The sequence below is a fragment of the Fukomys damarensis genome, unplaced genomic scaffold (genome assembly GCF_012274545.1).
Source record: "Fukomys damarensis isolate Sample0158 unplaced genomic scaffold, DMR_v1.0_HiC HiC_scaffold_6, whole genome shotgun sequence".
Classification (NCBI taxonomy): domain Eukaryota; kingdom Metazoa; phylum Chordata; class Mammalia; order Rodentia; family Bathyergidae; genus Fukomys; species Fukomys damarensis.
The window spans coordinates 10,080,632-10,097,528 of NW_022900918.1; the positions used below are offsets into that span (position 1 = coordinate 10,080,632).

The 16,897-nt window shown below is 39.6% G+C and overlaps 1 protein-coding gene across 3 annotated transcripts in view; it reads left to right on the plus strand.

The window, feature by feature from the left end:
• The window catches only part of Klf5 (Kruppel like factor 5), a 21,043-nt gene extending 4,847 nt beyond the window's left edge, over positions 1-16,196 (plus strand). The window contains exons 1-4 of one of the 3 annotated variants that reach the window (XM_010622341.2): positions 12-80; positions 1,915-2,788; positions 3,713-3,772; positions 14,875-16,196. In XM_010622341.2, coding sequence (XP_010620643.1) covers positions 1,927-2,788; positions 3,713-3,772; positions 14,875-15,053 — 1,101 coding nt within the window. In that variant the 5' untranslated portion in view covers positions 12-80; positions 1,915-1,926 and the 3' untranslated portion in view covers positions 15,054-16,196. Of the gene's footprint in view, positions 1-11; positions 81-1,914; positions 2,789-3,712; positions 3,773-14,874 lie in introns of those variants that run through there. The other 2 variants (XM_010622342.2, XM_010622340.2) reach the window with 2 other exon arrangements.
• Positions 16,197-16,897: the final 701 nt, after the last annotated feature.

The following is a 16,897-nucleotide window of genomic DNA, read 5'->3' on the forward strand; positions in this document are numbered from 1 at the left end:
AAGCCGCGCGCCGTCGTCGCCCTTCTGTCCCTTCAGGATCCGGGGGCCCCTCCCCTCGTCTCGGGTTCGGTGTGGCGCAGGTTGGGTGCTGGGTCCTCGGGGGTGCAGACTCCAGGGCTCCCCTTTTTTTTAAGCGATCGCGGGGCCGCGTTTGGAAAACGAGGGGATTAGGAGTACTACGGTTCTATTGGGGCGCTTGTTTTTCCCTTGAAAAGAAAGACTAGAAAAGGCCGAGGGTGTTGTTTTCTTCGTGTGCGCGTAAATCTCCTCCCTTGCCTCGCGGAGAGCTGGCAGTTGGCTTTTACACTTGCCCGGCAGCCGAATTAGAGCAGCCGCCTGTTTCTTTCGCCCACGCACGGAGTCATATAGCCCAGAAAAAACTTCCCGGGACTTTTAGCTTGTCCCAAGAAAGGAAAAAAAAAAAAAAAAAAAAAAAAAAAACCCACATGCAAACAGCTGGAAGAGCTAAAATCAGAAACCACTAACCGCCACGGGAGCGCAGTGCGCGCAAGGGTTTGGTTCGGTTTATTTCAAGACGCCCCATTTAACAGCGCCTGGTATATTGTGTATTCGCTACCCATCACCTACCCCGGGAAGACTGCTAGTGCCGCCGAGCCCGGGGAGGACAGTGGCGTTTGTCAGAGATGTGACTCACAGGACTACAGCGTTAATTTGTATTTTTAAATCGTGTCCATCCGGGAAATCCTGTCCTCATCCACACTGTACAGTCTGAATGGTTTGAGGTTCCAGATGAAATGCTTTTGAAATTTAGTAGCAGAAAACAATCTGACTGCTGTATTCACTGATTAGAGTGCCAGGTTAATAGTTATGTGAGCCATTCTGTCTACTGGTTTTTTCTTTTTGAAATTTCCCTTTCCGTTTTAATAATTACGAGAAAAATTAAGGCGGTTACAGTAGGAGAGAAGATAGCTTTTAAAAGATTGAGACGACATGTTACACGCTGCCCTATGTTCTCAAAAAGAAAACTCCCTGTTTGAGAGCTGTTCGGTTATTTCAATTTGGTAATTTTCTGCTTCGGAAACCGGAGGATAGGGATGACTGAGCTTTTTACAGAGTAAGGGGGAATGTGGCATTGGCCCACTGAGAAGGACGTGATAAATGTTTTGCTGGTGACTGTGCCAGCGATACAGCAGCCTCTCCCCACCCACGGGCTCCTTAGCACCAGTCTTGAGGGAGTGATTTTCCCTTAGGTAATTAAAGATGTTTTAGATAGGGATATGAATAGGAACATTTCATTATCATATTAACCAATTACCGAATCTGCTGATTAAATCAACATTTAGATCAAATGTTGCATATGAAATGGTTTTTGTTTCAGTGGATACTATATTTTGCTCAAAACATTGTATTTAAGTTTCCGTTGAAGTGTAAACAGAAGTCCCCGCTGAAATCGCTAAAGAATATTTTATATTAGCTATTTTAACAATACCACGGCCAAAAAAAAAAAAAAACCAAACAAAAAAAACTTTTTAAAGGCTTGCACAGTTTAAAATTAAAAAAAAAAAGACTTGTTAAATTTAATTGAGCAGAATTGAGGTAGTTCTGCAATACTTTGATACTGTACTCTGTAAACTTGACTGCTTGTAGAGGAGTAATATTGTATTATTGCATCAGAAAGGAGGAATACATCTTATTTCCTTTCCTTTTCCCCCATTGATTTGCCTCTTTTGTGGCTCTATTTGTGGAGCAATTTTATCAGACATTATGGAGACTTTCGTAGGCTTTTGGTGAACCAATAATTACACAATTGACAAAATAAACACGATATGTTTACAAGTAACACCTAGGAGTTTGCCCTAGTACTTTACACAGGGCTTGTTAGGGGAATTTTTAGTTTGTTCTTCCTGAGCTATGTCAGGTAGATCATGCATGTTTGTATCTCTTCTTTTTTAGACAAGATGTGAAATGGAGAAGTATCTGACACCCCAGCTTCCTCCAGTTCCAATAATTCCAGAGCATAAAAAGTATAGACGAGACAGTGCCTCAGTTGTAGACCAGTTCTTCACTGACAGTGAAGGGCTACCTTACAGTATCAACATGAACGTCTTCCTCCCTGACATCACCCACCTGAGAACTGGCCTCTACAAATCCCAGAGACCGTGCGTAACACACATCAAGACAGAACCTGTTGCCATTTTCAGCCACCAGAGTGAAACGACTGCCCCTCCTCCGGCCCCGACCCAGGCCCTCCCCGAGTTCAACAGCATATTCACCTCACACCAGACCGCAGCTCCAGAGGTGAACAATATTTTCATCAAACAAGAACTTCCTACACCAGATCTGCATCTTTCTGTCCCTCCCCAGCAGGGCCACCTGTACCAGCTACTGAACACACCGGATCTAGACATGCCCAGTTCTACAAACCAGACAGCAGTAATGGACACCCTTAATGTCTCTATGTCAGCCGCCATGGCAGGCCTTACCACACACGCCTCCGCTGTTCCGCAGCCTGCGGTGAAGCAGTTCCAGGGCATGCCCCCTTGCACATACACAATGCCAAGTCAGTTCCTTCCCCAGCAGGCCACTTACTTTCCCCCGTCACCACCAAGCTCAGAGCCCGGAAGTCCCGATAGACAAGCAGAGATGCTCCAGAATCTAACCCCACCTCCATCCTATGCTGCTACAATTGCTTCTAAACTGGCAATCCACAATCCAAATTTACCTGCCACTCTGCCAGTTAACTCGCAGAACATCCAACCTGTCAGATACAATAGAAGGAGTAACCCCGATTTGGAGAAACGCCGCATCCACTACTGCGATTATCCTGGTATGTGTCCCTCCGCAGCTGAAGCATCGGCAGCTTCTGCATGTGTGATTGTGTGCTTGCTTCTCTCTCAACCCCAGCCTTTACATTTACATAGGAAAGTTGTGCTTGACAGTTAAAAACAGAAGTTACTTTTGTTCTTCTCGTGTCCTGTTTCTATGCTTTACCCAGTAGGCAACTAAGCATTTCCTCTATTTAGCTTATTTTATGTATTGCAAAAATGGCTAGAACATTCTGGTGAAGTGTTGCCCTGGATAGTTTTCTCTTTGATATTGAAATTTTAATTTCATTTAGTTACTTTAATAAATCTCATTCTAAATAGGGACAAGACTGTCCATGGGACAGATTTAACCTTGGTTCTGATAGCATATATTCATTCGTGGTATACGTGACCCAAAATGCAAATTGATAACCGTAACAAATAGATCTCCAAATTGCTAGTGTAAGCTGGTTTATGATTAATTCAGGGCATGATCTATTGATATGAATACATAATATGGAATGACATGCTAAGTGAAAACCAAGAAATGTAGGTGTACAGAAAATTATAAGCATTTTGGATAATGGTCTAGTGTTGTCAGCTCTACAGCCATTAAAATTAAAAACATATAGTAGCTCTTAAATCACTGAAGTATGTATTACCAGTAAAAAGAGCCTACTGGACTAGAAATACAGATTTTCCATTTGTCCCTTGGTTCAATTACCTGTGTTCTTTCCTACTAAGTGATTCTTGAAGCAAATCACTTTATGCCTTTAATCAGATAATGGGGGGAGCTCCTTAATATTTTTAAAACTGAAAGCTTCAAATATTTCATCTAGCATGAAATTTCTTCCGTAAAGCCAGATTTTAAACACTGAATCATCACATGTAAAGATTTCAAAAGGATCTCAATGATGAGCCAGTCTTCCTCTCTCTCTTTATTTTAGGTTGTACAAAAGTTTATACAAAGTCTTCTCATTTAAAAGCTCACCTGAGGACTCATACTGGTATGTAATTTTCTTGTTAATTCTGTGAGTTGTGTAAATAGTGTAAGTGGTATTCAACCTTTTAAAAGCCAGCACGTTTGATCTCTTCTTTCTTCTGTCAACTTTTATTTTTTAATGGCCTACCTTTTCAGCACTGGCTTGGCTCAAAATGCAGTTCCATGAGGAAGTCTGGTTTCCCAAAGGCTGATTTTTGCTTACGGAGGGCTTGTCCTGTCACCTTGCAGTGAATTAATTGCCCAAAAATATAAACAACAGTGTTTAGTAATGGACTTCTTAAAACCTTTACTAGTGATGCTACTCCTGTCTTGAAAGAAAAAAAAAATTTCTTCCTCTGACTTTTACATTTAGCATGTATAGCATTAACTGCTTAATACATTATCTTTATTTCCCCTGTTTAAAATATTTATGTTTGATATATTTGCTGTGCTAGGTGAAAGGTAGGTCTAAAATCGAGGAATATTAAAATCAGATGGTTTAAAAAAAAGAGGTTACGGTTTAAGTTATTCTGTGTTCTATCCCAGCCTATATTTGATACATTTGGGAGTCTATATTTTTAGTTTATACTTCATCCTTCTTCAAAACATACTTTTAGCCGGGGATTTAGCTCAGTGACTCTGCCGCTTGCCTTGCAAGCACAAGGACCTGAGTTCAATCCCTGGTACTAAAACAAAAAGAACATACTTTTAAATTTAGCCCCCTTAATTTTATAAGTATTTTGTTAAATCCATAGATAGCAATCTTTTATTTTTTAATTTTAAAACTTTCAGAACCCATTTTGAGATGCAACATGGTAGCACACACTGTTAAAAGCCTCCACATACCCATAATATTTTCAAATATATAGATGGTTACTGTTTGTCATTTTCTTTAAAGAATAGCCCTAAGGGGAAGAACTTATATAAAGTGATTATGCTTTTTTCCTCAGTAAATACAGCCTTACCTAAAGTTCAAAGAATAAGTTTGCTAATAAAGCAGTGACCTAGCAAAATGTATTATTCCATCATTGCTATGGAAACCAAAGTATTCAACAGTTCCTTTGAATGGGTTGTTGGATTAGTGTGAGGACTTGAATCTCCCCAGGCTAGATGTTACTATGGAAATTGAGTTTTGATAAATGAAGTAGCTATCTCTAACTGCTGCATTAAAAAGTAAAAGCCTTTGAACAAAGGTCAGTGCTGAGATAGAGCCCTGAGAAGAATATGGTTGCAGACGTTTTGTATGCCTGTTGAGGAAGTATTGCTTGATATCCAAATGACAAACACTACCAATTAAACCCAGAATAAATCGTATTGGCACCGGCTTTTTGAGAAGCTGCTTTTTAAAGAAATGTTATCTCCTGCATTTATCTATAGGGTTATTTTGGCCTGAGCTTGTTTGATGTAGACAAATTGAATATGGAAAAGGAAAGGTCCTACGTAAGCAACCTAAGGCGGAAATTGTGTTAAGTACCCACAAAACAATGAAAGCATATAATAAAAACTTCCACCTAAAGTTTTCAAAATATAAATGACAAGTGCCAGGAAAATAGTCCATATAGAAACCCTAAAATAATTCTTACAGCCCATATGTTATAATAAGGAAATATAGAAAATGAGTGTTTCTGTGAAATTGTTTTCTTTTTCTCTTGGAAGGCCTTGAAACTGGAGATAGGAAGGAGGGAATCGAATACATTTTCATGGGGTTAAAGTCTGCTAATAAAAGAAGAGTACAATTGCATAGAATTGCGTGTTAATCAGTTGCTTATTGCAGGGACGTAGTCAGGCCATATCTAAATAGCCTTTCAACCCTTGTCAGGGTTTAGTGCTCTGAATGCTTGTATCTGGGATTCTGGAACTTGACCTGCTGGCAAAGAAATTTAATAGTGGGTTGTCTTAACAATGCTCGCACTAACTAATAAAAACAAATGAAAGAGGACCCAGGCCTGGTTTGAATCTCATACAGCAAATTTTTCGCCCGATCATAAACATTGTTGCCCCCATCATCTAATGGGTGAGACCATATAATCTGGTTTAATAAAGTTTTGCTTGATAGTCTTTCAAATGCCTGGGGAGGGTTTGTACCCGACTTGCTCATCTGGCTAAACCCGTTCTTGGGTAATCACAGAGCACTGAGGTTGTTTTCTCCTCATTTCTCTGGTTTCTAGACAGTGCCTTTTAAAATGACTTGTGCGCTCTCATTGCCTCCCCACCGTCCCACCAGTTGGTTTTCAGTGAGTGTATCTGAAGCCAGCAAAGGCTTGTGTTTTTTGCCCATCTCCCCCTTTTTAAGGCTTAGGTAGAGGAGACATTTTTTCTAAATAACTCCTCTCATTTAATAGCTTGTTTTGTTTCTTTTTATCCCCTTTCTTCCCACATGGACAATTTCTTAAGGAACTTTAAAAACTATATGACAGTGTTGATCTTGTATTTGATGACAAGAGATGTTATTCTTTCAGTGATTGCAGTTTTGCAGGCAGAATTTGAAGCACCCTAGCATTTCTTTGGAAAATACTTGTAATTGCTTTAAAATGTCAAGTTACTGTTTGAAAAATGATTTAAGCAGTTCAAGCAACCTACATCTAGTTCTGTTTAATTACTTATTCTGGATTTTTAGATTGTGAAAGATTCTTTACAGTACTTAGATTTCAAATTGAGCCTAAGCAAATAGTCTTTACAAAGCAGAACTGTATTTTAGACAGGGTTTTGTTATGTTGCTTTGTCTGGCCTTGAACTCATGATTCTCTTTCCTCAGCCTCTCATGCTGGAATTACAGGTGCGCACCAACACACCTGGCCTGTGTTTTTTGTTTTGGGTCACCTTCTTAAATCACAAATATAGCATTCAAGTTTTCTGAGTTGATACACTTTGATTACTTTCAAAGCATATGTAAATAAACCAAAATACTACCTTTGTCTGGTCAGGCAGTATGCCTAAAGCATAATTTGCCTTTATTCTAGGAAATAATAAAATTTCATTCGTATGCCAATAACAGACGACACAGCGTATTTACAGACCCTTTTCTGTGGGTGGGTGTTTTTGTGCTGTTTGTAATGCACAAGTGTATACATCATTATCGTGCTTCCAGTTAGAAAGAGTTACGATAGTTATGGCTGCTTCTGCACAACAGTATATCAATACATATTTTCAAATAAAAATATTTGTATTCTTAAGAGTGTGTATTAGGGCTATACCCATTGCTGTGATTCTGAATGGTTTCATGCACTTTGAAAAAAGATTCATAATCACTCTGCCCTTAGGAACTGAGGTAGTATTTTATGCAGACAGTTTACAGGCTTTATGCTTAAAGGCCTTACTATCTCCGCTACTCCCTTACTTGGAATTGAACCCATGGGCTCAGGCACGCTAGGCAAGTGCCCCACTACTGAGCTACACACTTGCCCATTTTCTTAATTTTGTAATGAAGATTTACATCGTTTTCAGCCTCAGCTTTCTAGAACAATATGGAAAACTAGCCATTCTACAAAAAGTCTGTGAGCAACACATACACTTGGCTCAAGTATCTTTCAGACTGGGGCCCCAAGTACTCTATTCTGTGTACCACCGGCTGACAGTTTGAAACACTCCCAAAGAGTAAAACCAGAAATATCGTAGGTGCCCAGGGTACACAGTTTTGAGTAAACCACTTTCAGGATGCTCTGATTAGGAAAAGAATTCCATGTTAAGCCTTGGAAGGGTTTTTAGCCTAAGACTCATTGTAAAGGGAGTGAATTTTTGTATTCTCCCTTCCTTGGTTACACACACTTTATTTCCCTATGACATAAGTAAGATGTTACTATATATACTTTAACATCCATAATCTCTACTCTAAATTTTAATTTTACTTTTCAGGTTGGATACTAAATCTTGAGGGGCCTGGTGAATTGGTACATGCCTATAATCCCAGCGCTCTGAAAGGCTGAAGGCCGAGGCAGGAAGGTCCCAATTACAATCCTAGCCCTGATATATTTAGTGACCTGTCTCAAAATAAAAAAAAGGACTAGGGATGTAGCTCAGGGAAGGCCCTGGGAAAATTTCTTCTCCTCTCCTCTCCCTTCCCCTCCCCTCCCCTCCCCTCCCCTGTCTTCTCTTCTCTCCTCTCCCCTGCCCTCCCGTCCTGTCTGTCCTGTCCGTTTCTCCCCTTCCCTTCCCTTCTCTTCTCCCTTCTCTCCCTCCCTCCCTCCCTCCCTTCCTTCCAGACCATCTCCTTACGTAGCCTAGGCTGACCTCACATGCATGGGGATCCTCCTGCCTCACACCTGGCCCACATTTAATTTAGTTGTTTGCTCCAAACTAATTAGATTTGGGTTTAAAAACAATAGTGTTGATAAGTTTTTCATTATAAGCAGTTCACCACTGAAAGAGAACATTCATAATGTTCTATGTTTTTGCCCCCTTTTTTGGTAAAACTATGGAAAAGGAGTGAAAATGCTGTTTAAAAAAAACCTATAGAAAGGGTTTCATTTTAAGTCAGGCTTAATAGTTGGAGTCCTACAATGTCGTTTTTGTCTTCTTTTGAGACAGGTCTCTACCAGGCTATTTCAAGCTGTCCTTAAGCTCACTATGTCGTTCATTGCTGACCACAAATCAGCAATTCTCTTGCCTCAGCCTCCAGTGCTGGGGTTATAGGCTCATACCACCACGCCCAGATAAGATCCTACAGTTTGAACCTAGGATATATGACTGTTGGTTCTCTGTGTAACCTGTTTTATAAGGATAAATAACACTGAGGAAAGATTTTGCAGGATGACATTTAGTATGCAGTAAATTTGGGTATTTAAAAACTGTTACAGAAGGCCGAGAAGGTGGTGCACACTTGTAACCCCAGAACTCGAGGCTGAGGCAGGAGGGTCACCAAGAGTGTGATGCTTGCTAGCCAGGGCTACACAGGGAGTCCATGGCCAGACTGAACTACACAGTGAGAGCCTATCTCAAAAAATGAAACAACACGGGCCAGGATTTAGCTCAGTGGTTCTACCGCCTGCTTCACAAGCACAAAGTCCTGAGTTTGATCCCCGGTACCAAAAACAGAAAAGAAAAACAACAAAAAGAAGCTGTGTAGGAAAAAGTATTTCATTTAGCATTTATGGTACAGTGTGACTGACATTCCTTAAAATTATTTTCAATATTATATTTTCGCTTGCAGCTTTGAAATTTATTTTCTGTACTGACAATCTTAGGCTTATAAAAAAAGAGCTAAAAAGTAGCTTAAGAGACTTGGCTTGTTCAGACCCCAGGAAAGGTATTTGTGAGCATGAAAGCTTAGAAACAATTTCTTTTTAATGACTCACTGGGAAGATTAAACTTTGCTTCTGGGACTTGTTCTTTCATCTGAAAAACATTTACATAGGAAATTGATCAAACATTGTTTTGAGATGATAAAGCTTATCAAAGGTTAAGAAGTATAATTTGATTCAGCAAATGTTCTTGACCAGATTTTATGGAGAATCTGAATAGTCTCTTCTTACTCTTTTGTTTTTAAACTAGTAGGAGAAGACAGTTTATAAGTAGATTAAGTAGAATTGCCGAAATTGAGATAGAAACAATCAGTTGTGACGTCAAAGGAATGTTTTTAAAGTAATAATTTAATCACCTAAGAATTGTACTTTGTCAGGTGTTTTTAGTTCTATAGAATGTAATAGTTTACTCGATGACCTACATCTTTTCTGGTGAAAGATTAGAAACAAAGTAATGGCCTACTTGAGTCCAGTATCTCAGTAGCAGCATTCCTGTTCTGTCAGCCTGTTTTATTTATATTCTAGGGTGTAAAACAACGTTGTTTAGTTACTGTTTTAGAAGTGCCCAGTAGGTAACTTTCACTTAAAAACATCTTCAGCAGAAGCAAAGGAATAAATTTCCTTTGTCTGCTTTTATAAGAAGGCAAACCTTTAAGAGTGGGGCGGAATCTGCTGGTCAGGGCAATAGGTTATGTGCAAATGAAAGGAAAAGCTACCTAGTGCTCATCCAGGGCTGGGGGGAAAGCAAGTGTGGAACTTTTATAATCTGGTTAAACAAAGAAAAGGTAAAACTATTTCATCAACATTTTACTTTTTAAGTTAGCTTGGGCTCTTATTACATAGAAAGTGCATCTGTGGGTTGTCTTTTTGTGAGGAGACTTAGGCATTGGTATTTGGTTTCATGAACTCTGTGACTGCTGAGAGACATCTTGGGTTGTCGTGGCCGGCTTGGAGGAGCCCACAGCGTGCTGCCTCCCTCCCACCCCTCCGCAGCTCAGCAAAGGGAGCCTGGGCACCAGGAAAGAGAGCCCCTCACTGCCTCTGAGCAGCACCTGGGGTCACGGACTTCTTGGTTTTCCTCGAGCTTAGCCCAGTTCTCTAAAAGCACTTGTATAGCTTTTTAAAATCACTAAGTGATTTCTGAATATTTTCTTCTGAAGAGGCCCAAAGCATGGTTCTATCTGCATGCACTTGTAACCACATCACCCTTGATAGAAAAGCCCGACTTTTCTCTGCTTTTCTACAAAAATAAGAGAAAAGTGGATGACTTCACGGTGGCTTCTTAATTCTTCCCTCTTCCTGATGAAAACTAGTTTGACTTTGGCCACATACCCAATTACTAGGTCCCTTGCAGGGAAAAGCCCGACTTTTCTCTGCTTTTCTACAAAAATAAGAGAAAAGTGGATGACTTCACGGTGGCTTCTTAATTCTTCCCTCTTCCTGATGAAAACTAGTTTGACTTTGGCCACATACCCAATTACTTCAGAGAGGCATCAGGGCAAGTGTGGCGGCACAGCAGGGTTGGGAGACAGTCTTTTCCCTGTGATCACAAAGGCAAAACCTTCATAAAGCAACACGTGTGCAAGTGAAAACCAGTGGCTCAGAATAGAGTGTTTTGTTTTTTAAGACAGAGTCTTTACTTTTGTAGTTCATGCTGGTCTTAAAAGTGTAGTGATCTTCCTGGCTCAGCCCTCCGATTCATGGGATTATAGGTGTGCACCACCATGCCCATTTTTTTTTTATTCCTTGGTATTGAACCCAAGGCCAGGTGAATCTAAGCACATGCTCTACCACTGATCTACCCCATAGACTAATTCAAAATAAATTTGTGCCTGTGATAGAGAATTAGAAGGATCTTATGAAGTTTTCTAGAACAGATTAATGAACTAGACTTGTTGTTTTTGAGATAAGGTCCCACTTTTGCAGTATAAGCTGGCCTTAAACTGGCCACCTGCCTAATGAATCGGGTTTTAAAGAAAGTGATAAACTGTGATAAACTTACATATTCCTTGCTGGAGGGAACTTTCTTAATAAATCCACTATATCCACTATTATATCCTTTTAATTATTTCCCTCAAAATGGGCCGCTAAAAACAGGATGGCTATGTCTAGTAAATATTAGGTATTTGCAAAGGCTAATACTACTCAACCTTTTTTTTTAAGTGGTAGTGGTACTGGGAATTGAACCCAAACCCTTACGTGGAGCTACATCGCCAACCCTTCATTTTCTGAGGTAGGGTCTCTCTTAGTAAGTTTGCCCAGGCAGGACTCCTGCCTCAGTCTCCCAGAGGCCTGGGATTACAGGCATATGCACATTCACCACTCCTCAATGAGCTCTGATAAAATTGTTTAAATGAGAAATTACTACCACAGGTAAATAAAAATATGAGTTAGTGAGCTAAATTATCTCATTTGATCAGTTTCCTCAGGCACCTGAATATTTTCCCACGAAATTTTTAGTGTCCTTTATTTTTTCCCTCTTGATTATTAGAAGCAAATTGATATGTTAAATTCTGCAAATCTGTGATGGTGGGGACAATACCTGTTGCTATCCTTTAGTTCTTTGAGGTCAGAGAACAAGTCTTATTTTATAAGGTATTTAGTATAGGCTATGCCAGCCTTAGTACACCCTGGCTTTAATTCTGATGGGTTTTAGCTTCTGTCTTCATGAAATGTAAATCTTTTGGTCATGAGAAAGCAGATACACAGATTTTGTGTAATAAGCTCTAGAAAGTGACTTAATGTAACTATTTTATTTTATTTTACTTTTTAAGGTAACTGTTTTAAAAGAAATACTTCCTTGTGTGATTTTCCTTGTTAGAAGAGTATAGAATGTTCTAGAGAATGTTCCTCTTGTTATAGAATATTCTAGAGAAAGGCCTTGGTATGAATCTATTCAGGGTGTTCAGCAGAGCAGAAAAACCTCCCGTTCCCATTCCATTGTGGTAGGTTCAAAAATCGTATTTTTTCAGTTCATCACAGCAAGAAAGATGTATTAGTTTTTGTGGAATGTTTTTTAAATACAAAACAGTTGGCTACCTCACTGAAAACTGTCTGGGGAAAGGATACTCACTGGGCAGTCCTTGGTGACGGTTGAGGGACTCCATAAAGGGCTGCTCTGCCGGGGTGCACCACAGGCTTCAGTTTTAGGAACCGTAATGGCTGCTATAAAGGGGGTGTTGTGGGTCTATGAAGCTATTATTTATCCCGCACAAGAGGCCTTATAAGAATTTAAATACGTTTGAACAATATTATGTGTGCGTTCTTTGTATATTCAGAGTGTGTGAGAGTTCACTAATGGGAGATTTAAGTGGGACATGAAGGAAAAGTGGCAGGCAGGACGCTTAGTGTGGAGCACACAGGTCACTTCTCACTGTGTTGTGAGGATCAAGGAGACAGTGAGAAGGGCCCTGCCCCGGAGGGTGCTCGCAGTGTGCGTCCCATTTATTTACTGGTAATGTTTCTGGTTAGAACTTGGGTACAGAACGTTAATGGCTCATCATCAGTATGGATAGCATGGTTTTAACTTGGACACTCTCTTCCGCAAGACTAAGAATTCTTAGCAAACCTTCTATGATTTTCAAGTAGAATTAAAAAAATGCATACTTTATTCTGGGGAAAGCTGAAGATGCTGTACAGATTTGTCACTTTTTTTTTCTCTTTTGCCTTTGGAAAGTTTCACATTAACAGCATGAGAACTTAAAAATACAGTTGATGTTGAAAGAGCTTAACTAAATATTTTAAATTGGTGGTATTGGAAAGAGATTCTGTAAAAATCCAATTAAACTTTTGAAAGCTCTATCCTGTTGAAATATAACTTGAAGGAAGTCAGTTTGGTTTCCCAGAAGTACTGTGCATAGTGTTTTTGGCTGAGGAAGAAAGGTTTAAGTCTGCTGTTTGGCCAGAAATTGGGTACCAGCTTCCTCTACGGTGTTTTACTTGCACAGTGTTGACACTTGAACAAATCCCATAGAAACTGCCCCAAGTGGGGAAAGCTGTCCCTGCTTTTATCGAAAGACTTGGGCCCAGTAACTTCGGCTCCAGACACTAGCAGCATTCTTGGCTGACTAATCTATAGATGTGCATAAATTGAGAGCAAAGACTCCAAATGTTTTTAGGAACTTTAAGGGGCTACTGTATTTCAACCAATCAGTAGGGTAAACTTTAAAAAATATCAGTGCAGTTTATTGCTTCATAGCCAATAAAAATAGTGAACAAAAAGAGTCTAGTGTCCTTTGTTTCTTAAATAAACTGAAAATACAGTTCTGCTATTTAATTATTAAAGTTAAAAAAAATAGAATGACTTCTTTTAAAATCAGGGCTCTTTGGGAACTTTTCCTTGCCTCAAACACCAGAAATAGCCTTTTTCCATTAAATTTTAGTATTTAATCAATATGTTCTATGATTTATTTTCATGAGGAACAAAACCAAACACTTTGTGCAAAGTTGTTTCATATATGTGTGTGTGTGTATCACAGATTTACTCCTGATACTAAAGTGTTTCTATGAATCAGACAGTTATATAACTGTCAGTGAAAGGTGATTTATCTCATATATTAAAATTTAGGTTTGAATCTTAGTTTATTTTGAGAAAAAGAAAACATCCAGAATTGAGAGATGCACTTTAAGAAAAGTATGCCTTTGGGCTGGGGATTTAGCTCAGTCTTTCCACTGCCTGCCTCGCAAACACAAGGTCCTGAGTTTGATCCCTGGTACCAAAAAGAAAGAATGAAAAGTATGCCTTGGATCAGAGCCAGAGAGAGGAGAGAGGAAAGGTGACAGGTATGTGTTGTAGGAGGGGAAGATGCAAAATGGCTGGGTCCAATTGTGCATGGCCTGTCCTAGCCCTTGGTTGTTACCCTGTGGGATTGTAAGAGACTAAAGTGTGCAGGCTGGAGGCCTTAGCCGATTAGGACCATGTCTCACAATTCAGACCCAGTAATCTTTACACCTCCCTAAATCTGATACTGCTAAATTAAGCAGAAAGGTTGTTGAATTCCATTGGTACTAAAGAAAACTTTTCTAAGGTTCTTCTCTTTCAGAAGAAAACATTACTAAAAGGAATTTAGGGGGAAATTATCCATATAAAATCCCAGCTGTACTTTAATATACAAATCTCTCTCTTTTTTTGTAGTAGTAGGACTGAACCCAGGGCCTTTGCACAGAGCTATTTCCCTAGTGCTTTTTTATATTTTATTTCGAGGCAGGGTCTTGCTCAGTTGTGAAGTTACCCAGCCAGAGCTCAGTCACGGACTCCTCCCTAGTCCTGGGATTGTGGGTGTACATCTCCATACCCAGCTACTTGGTGCAACACAAAAAAACTAAATGAACATATCAGCAAGTAGAGTTGTGGCGATTGTTTCATAGCCCAACTCTTCACCATTGTGAACTTACCAGTACCAGACTTTGTGGTTAAGGGATTTATTATATCAAATGCATAAAGCTTTAAAACCATTCAGCTTTAAGATAGCCATGGTGACGCAGGCCTATAATCCCAGCACCCAGAGGCTGGGGCAGGAAGATCGCTGCAAGATTGAGGCCAGCCTCAGCAACACAGCAACTAACTTCAGGGTCAGCCTGGACTAATCAAGAGGAGGGACTGTGTCTGCCCCATCCCCCTTTTTTAAAACCACATTCTTTCCAAAAAAAGCCGTTGCGCTTAAAAATTTTGTTTTGTGGGCTGGTGATTTAGCTCAGTGGTTCCGCAACCTGCCCTGCAGAAGCACAAGGTCCGGAGTTTGATTCCCGGTACCAAAAGATGACTTTTTTGTTTTGTACCATCCATAAAAGAGTGTGAGAGGATGTGCTAGTGCGGATCTAAGGAAATGAGAATGATGTCCCTGATGTCTGACCTCCAGCAGGCACCTCACCCTTCTGTTGCTTGTCACAGGTGAGAAGCCCTACAAGTGCACGTGGGAAGGCTGTGACTGGAGGTTCGCGCGGTCGGACGAGCTCACGCGTCACTACCGCAAGCACACGGGCGCCAAGCCCTTCCAGTGCGCCGTCTGCAACCGCAGCTTCTCGCGCTCCGACCACCTGGCGCTGCACATGAAAAGGCACCAGAACTGACCGCCGGGCCCCAGCGACCTGCCTCACTATCACAACAGAGAAAGAAAAAACTGGAAATGTATATTTTGTATATGTGAGAAAACAGGGAATACATTGTATCAACACCAAAGTGTTTGGTCATTTTAAGAATCGGGAATGCTTGCTGTAATGTACGTGGTTTCCCTCAGTCCAGCAGGTTTCATCTCATGATAGGCAGCCGCATCTGGACAGGTGAGGCTGGGTGAGGTGCGCATGTGAGGTGCTCAGACTGGGCACCGGGTGACCGTGAAGGTGGCGGGTGCCGGAGGAAGGATGGGAGTTCCCTTGCCCTGAGATAATTCCTTAGGTGCCCAGTGTACCTGGCAATTCACAAATAGCCATTGAACAAATGTGTTTTTCCTTTTTAAATATATATGAGTTGCCTATATTTGCTATTTGAAATTTTGTAAATATGCAAATCAGCTTTATAGGTTTATTAGAAGTTTTTTTTAGGATTCTTTTGGGGGGGAAAATCATACTGCTTTTGAAAATAACCATGAATACATTTACAGTTAGAATTGTGGTGAGATACCTCTCAAAACATTCAAATTCATTTCTTTAGGGGGAAGGAATAATCATTCAAATGAACTTTAAAAAGCAAATTTCGTGCACTGATTAAAATAGGATTATTTTAAATAACAAGTTTTATATGAATTGTAAACTGAAGAGCTTAAAGATGGTTACACTATACAAAAGTGAAACCTCTTACAATAAGCTAAACAGTATCATTTTTAAAAAGGACTTAATGTAGTTTTCACATGACAATGCTGAACTCATGATGCAGTTTTCATACACTGAGATGTTCGCTTGTGCAGTACTGTTGGTTAAGTGACAGTTTATGTGGACTTTGCATGTAATACACAGTGAGACACAGTAATTTGACCTAAATTACAGTGCAGTTTAGTTAATCTCTTGTTAATACTGACTCAGTGTCTGCCTTTAAGTATCAATGGTATGTTGGAAACTTAAGGAAGCAAATGCTACATATATGCAATATAAAATAGTAATGTGATGCGATGCTGTTAACCAAAGGGCAGAATAAGCAAAACGCCAAAAGGGGTCTTAATTGAAATGAAAATTTAATTTTGTTTTTAAAATATTGTTTATCTTTATTTATTTTGTGGTAATATAGCAAGTTTTTTTTAGAAAACAATTTTCATAACTTGATAAATTATAGTTTTGTTTGTTAGAAAAGTTGCTCTAAAAATGTGTAAATAGGTGACAAATGGTGTAAATAATTTTGTAAGAGGCTTAAAATGTTTATACGTGGAAACATACCTACATAAAAAGCATAAATTGGTTGCTGTTTTGCTTCTTTTTCCCTCTTATTTTTGTATTGTGGTCATTTCCTATGCAAATAATGGAGCAAACAGCTGTATAGTTGTAGAATTTTTTGAGAGAATGAGATGTTTATATATTAACGACAATTTTTTTTTGAAAATAAAAAGTGCCTAAAAGAGTCTTGTTATGCCTTTTTTCTTTACTTACCATAGCAAGGATAGTTTGCAAATTCCATTCCTAAAGCTGAATTGGTCAATGAAAACCAATTCTCAGGTATTCTTAGACAAACTGCATAGAGTGAATACTTACCTTTAAGACACAGGCCGAGGAAGGAAGATGCCAACTGGGGATTTAGTAACTTAATGAGCCTGTCTCAGAATATAAAAAGGAGCCAGGAATATAGCTCAGTGTGAAAGCCTTCGATCCTCAGTACCACCAAAAAGAAAGACGGGGATTTATTTTTGAAATATAATTAAAAGCAAAAAGGGAGGTGTGAATGATTCATGAACATTTTTCTGGCCATCTCACAATACTACATTGACCCT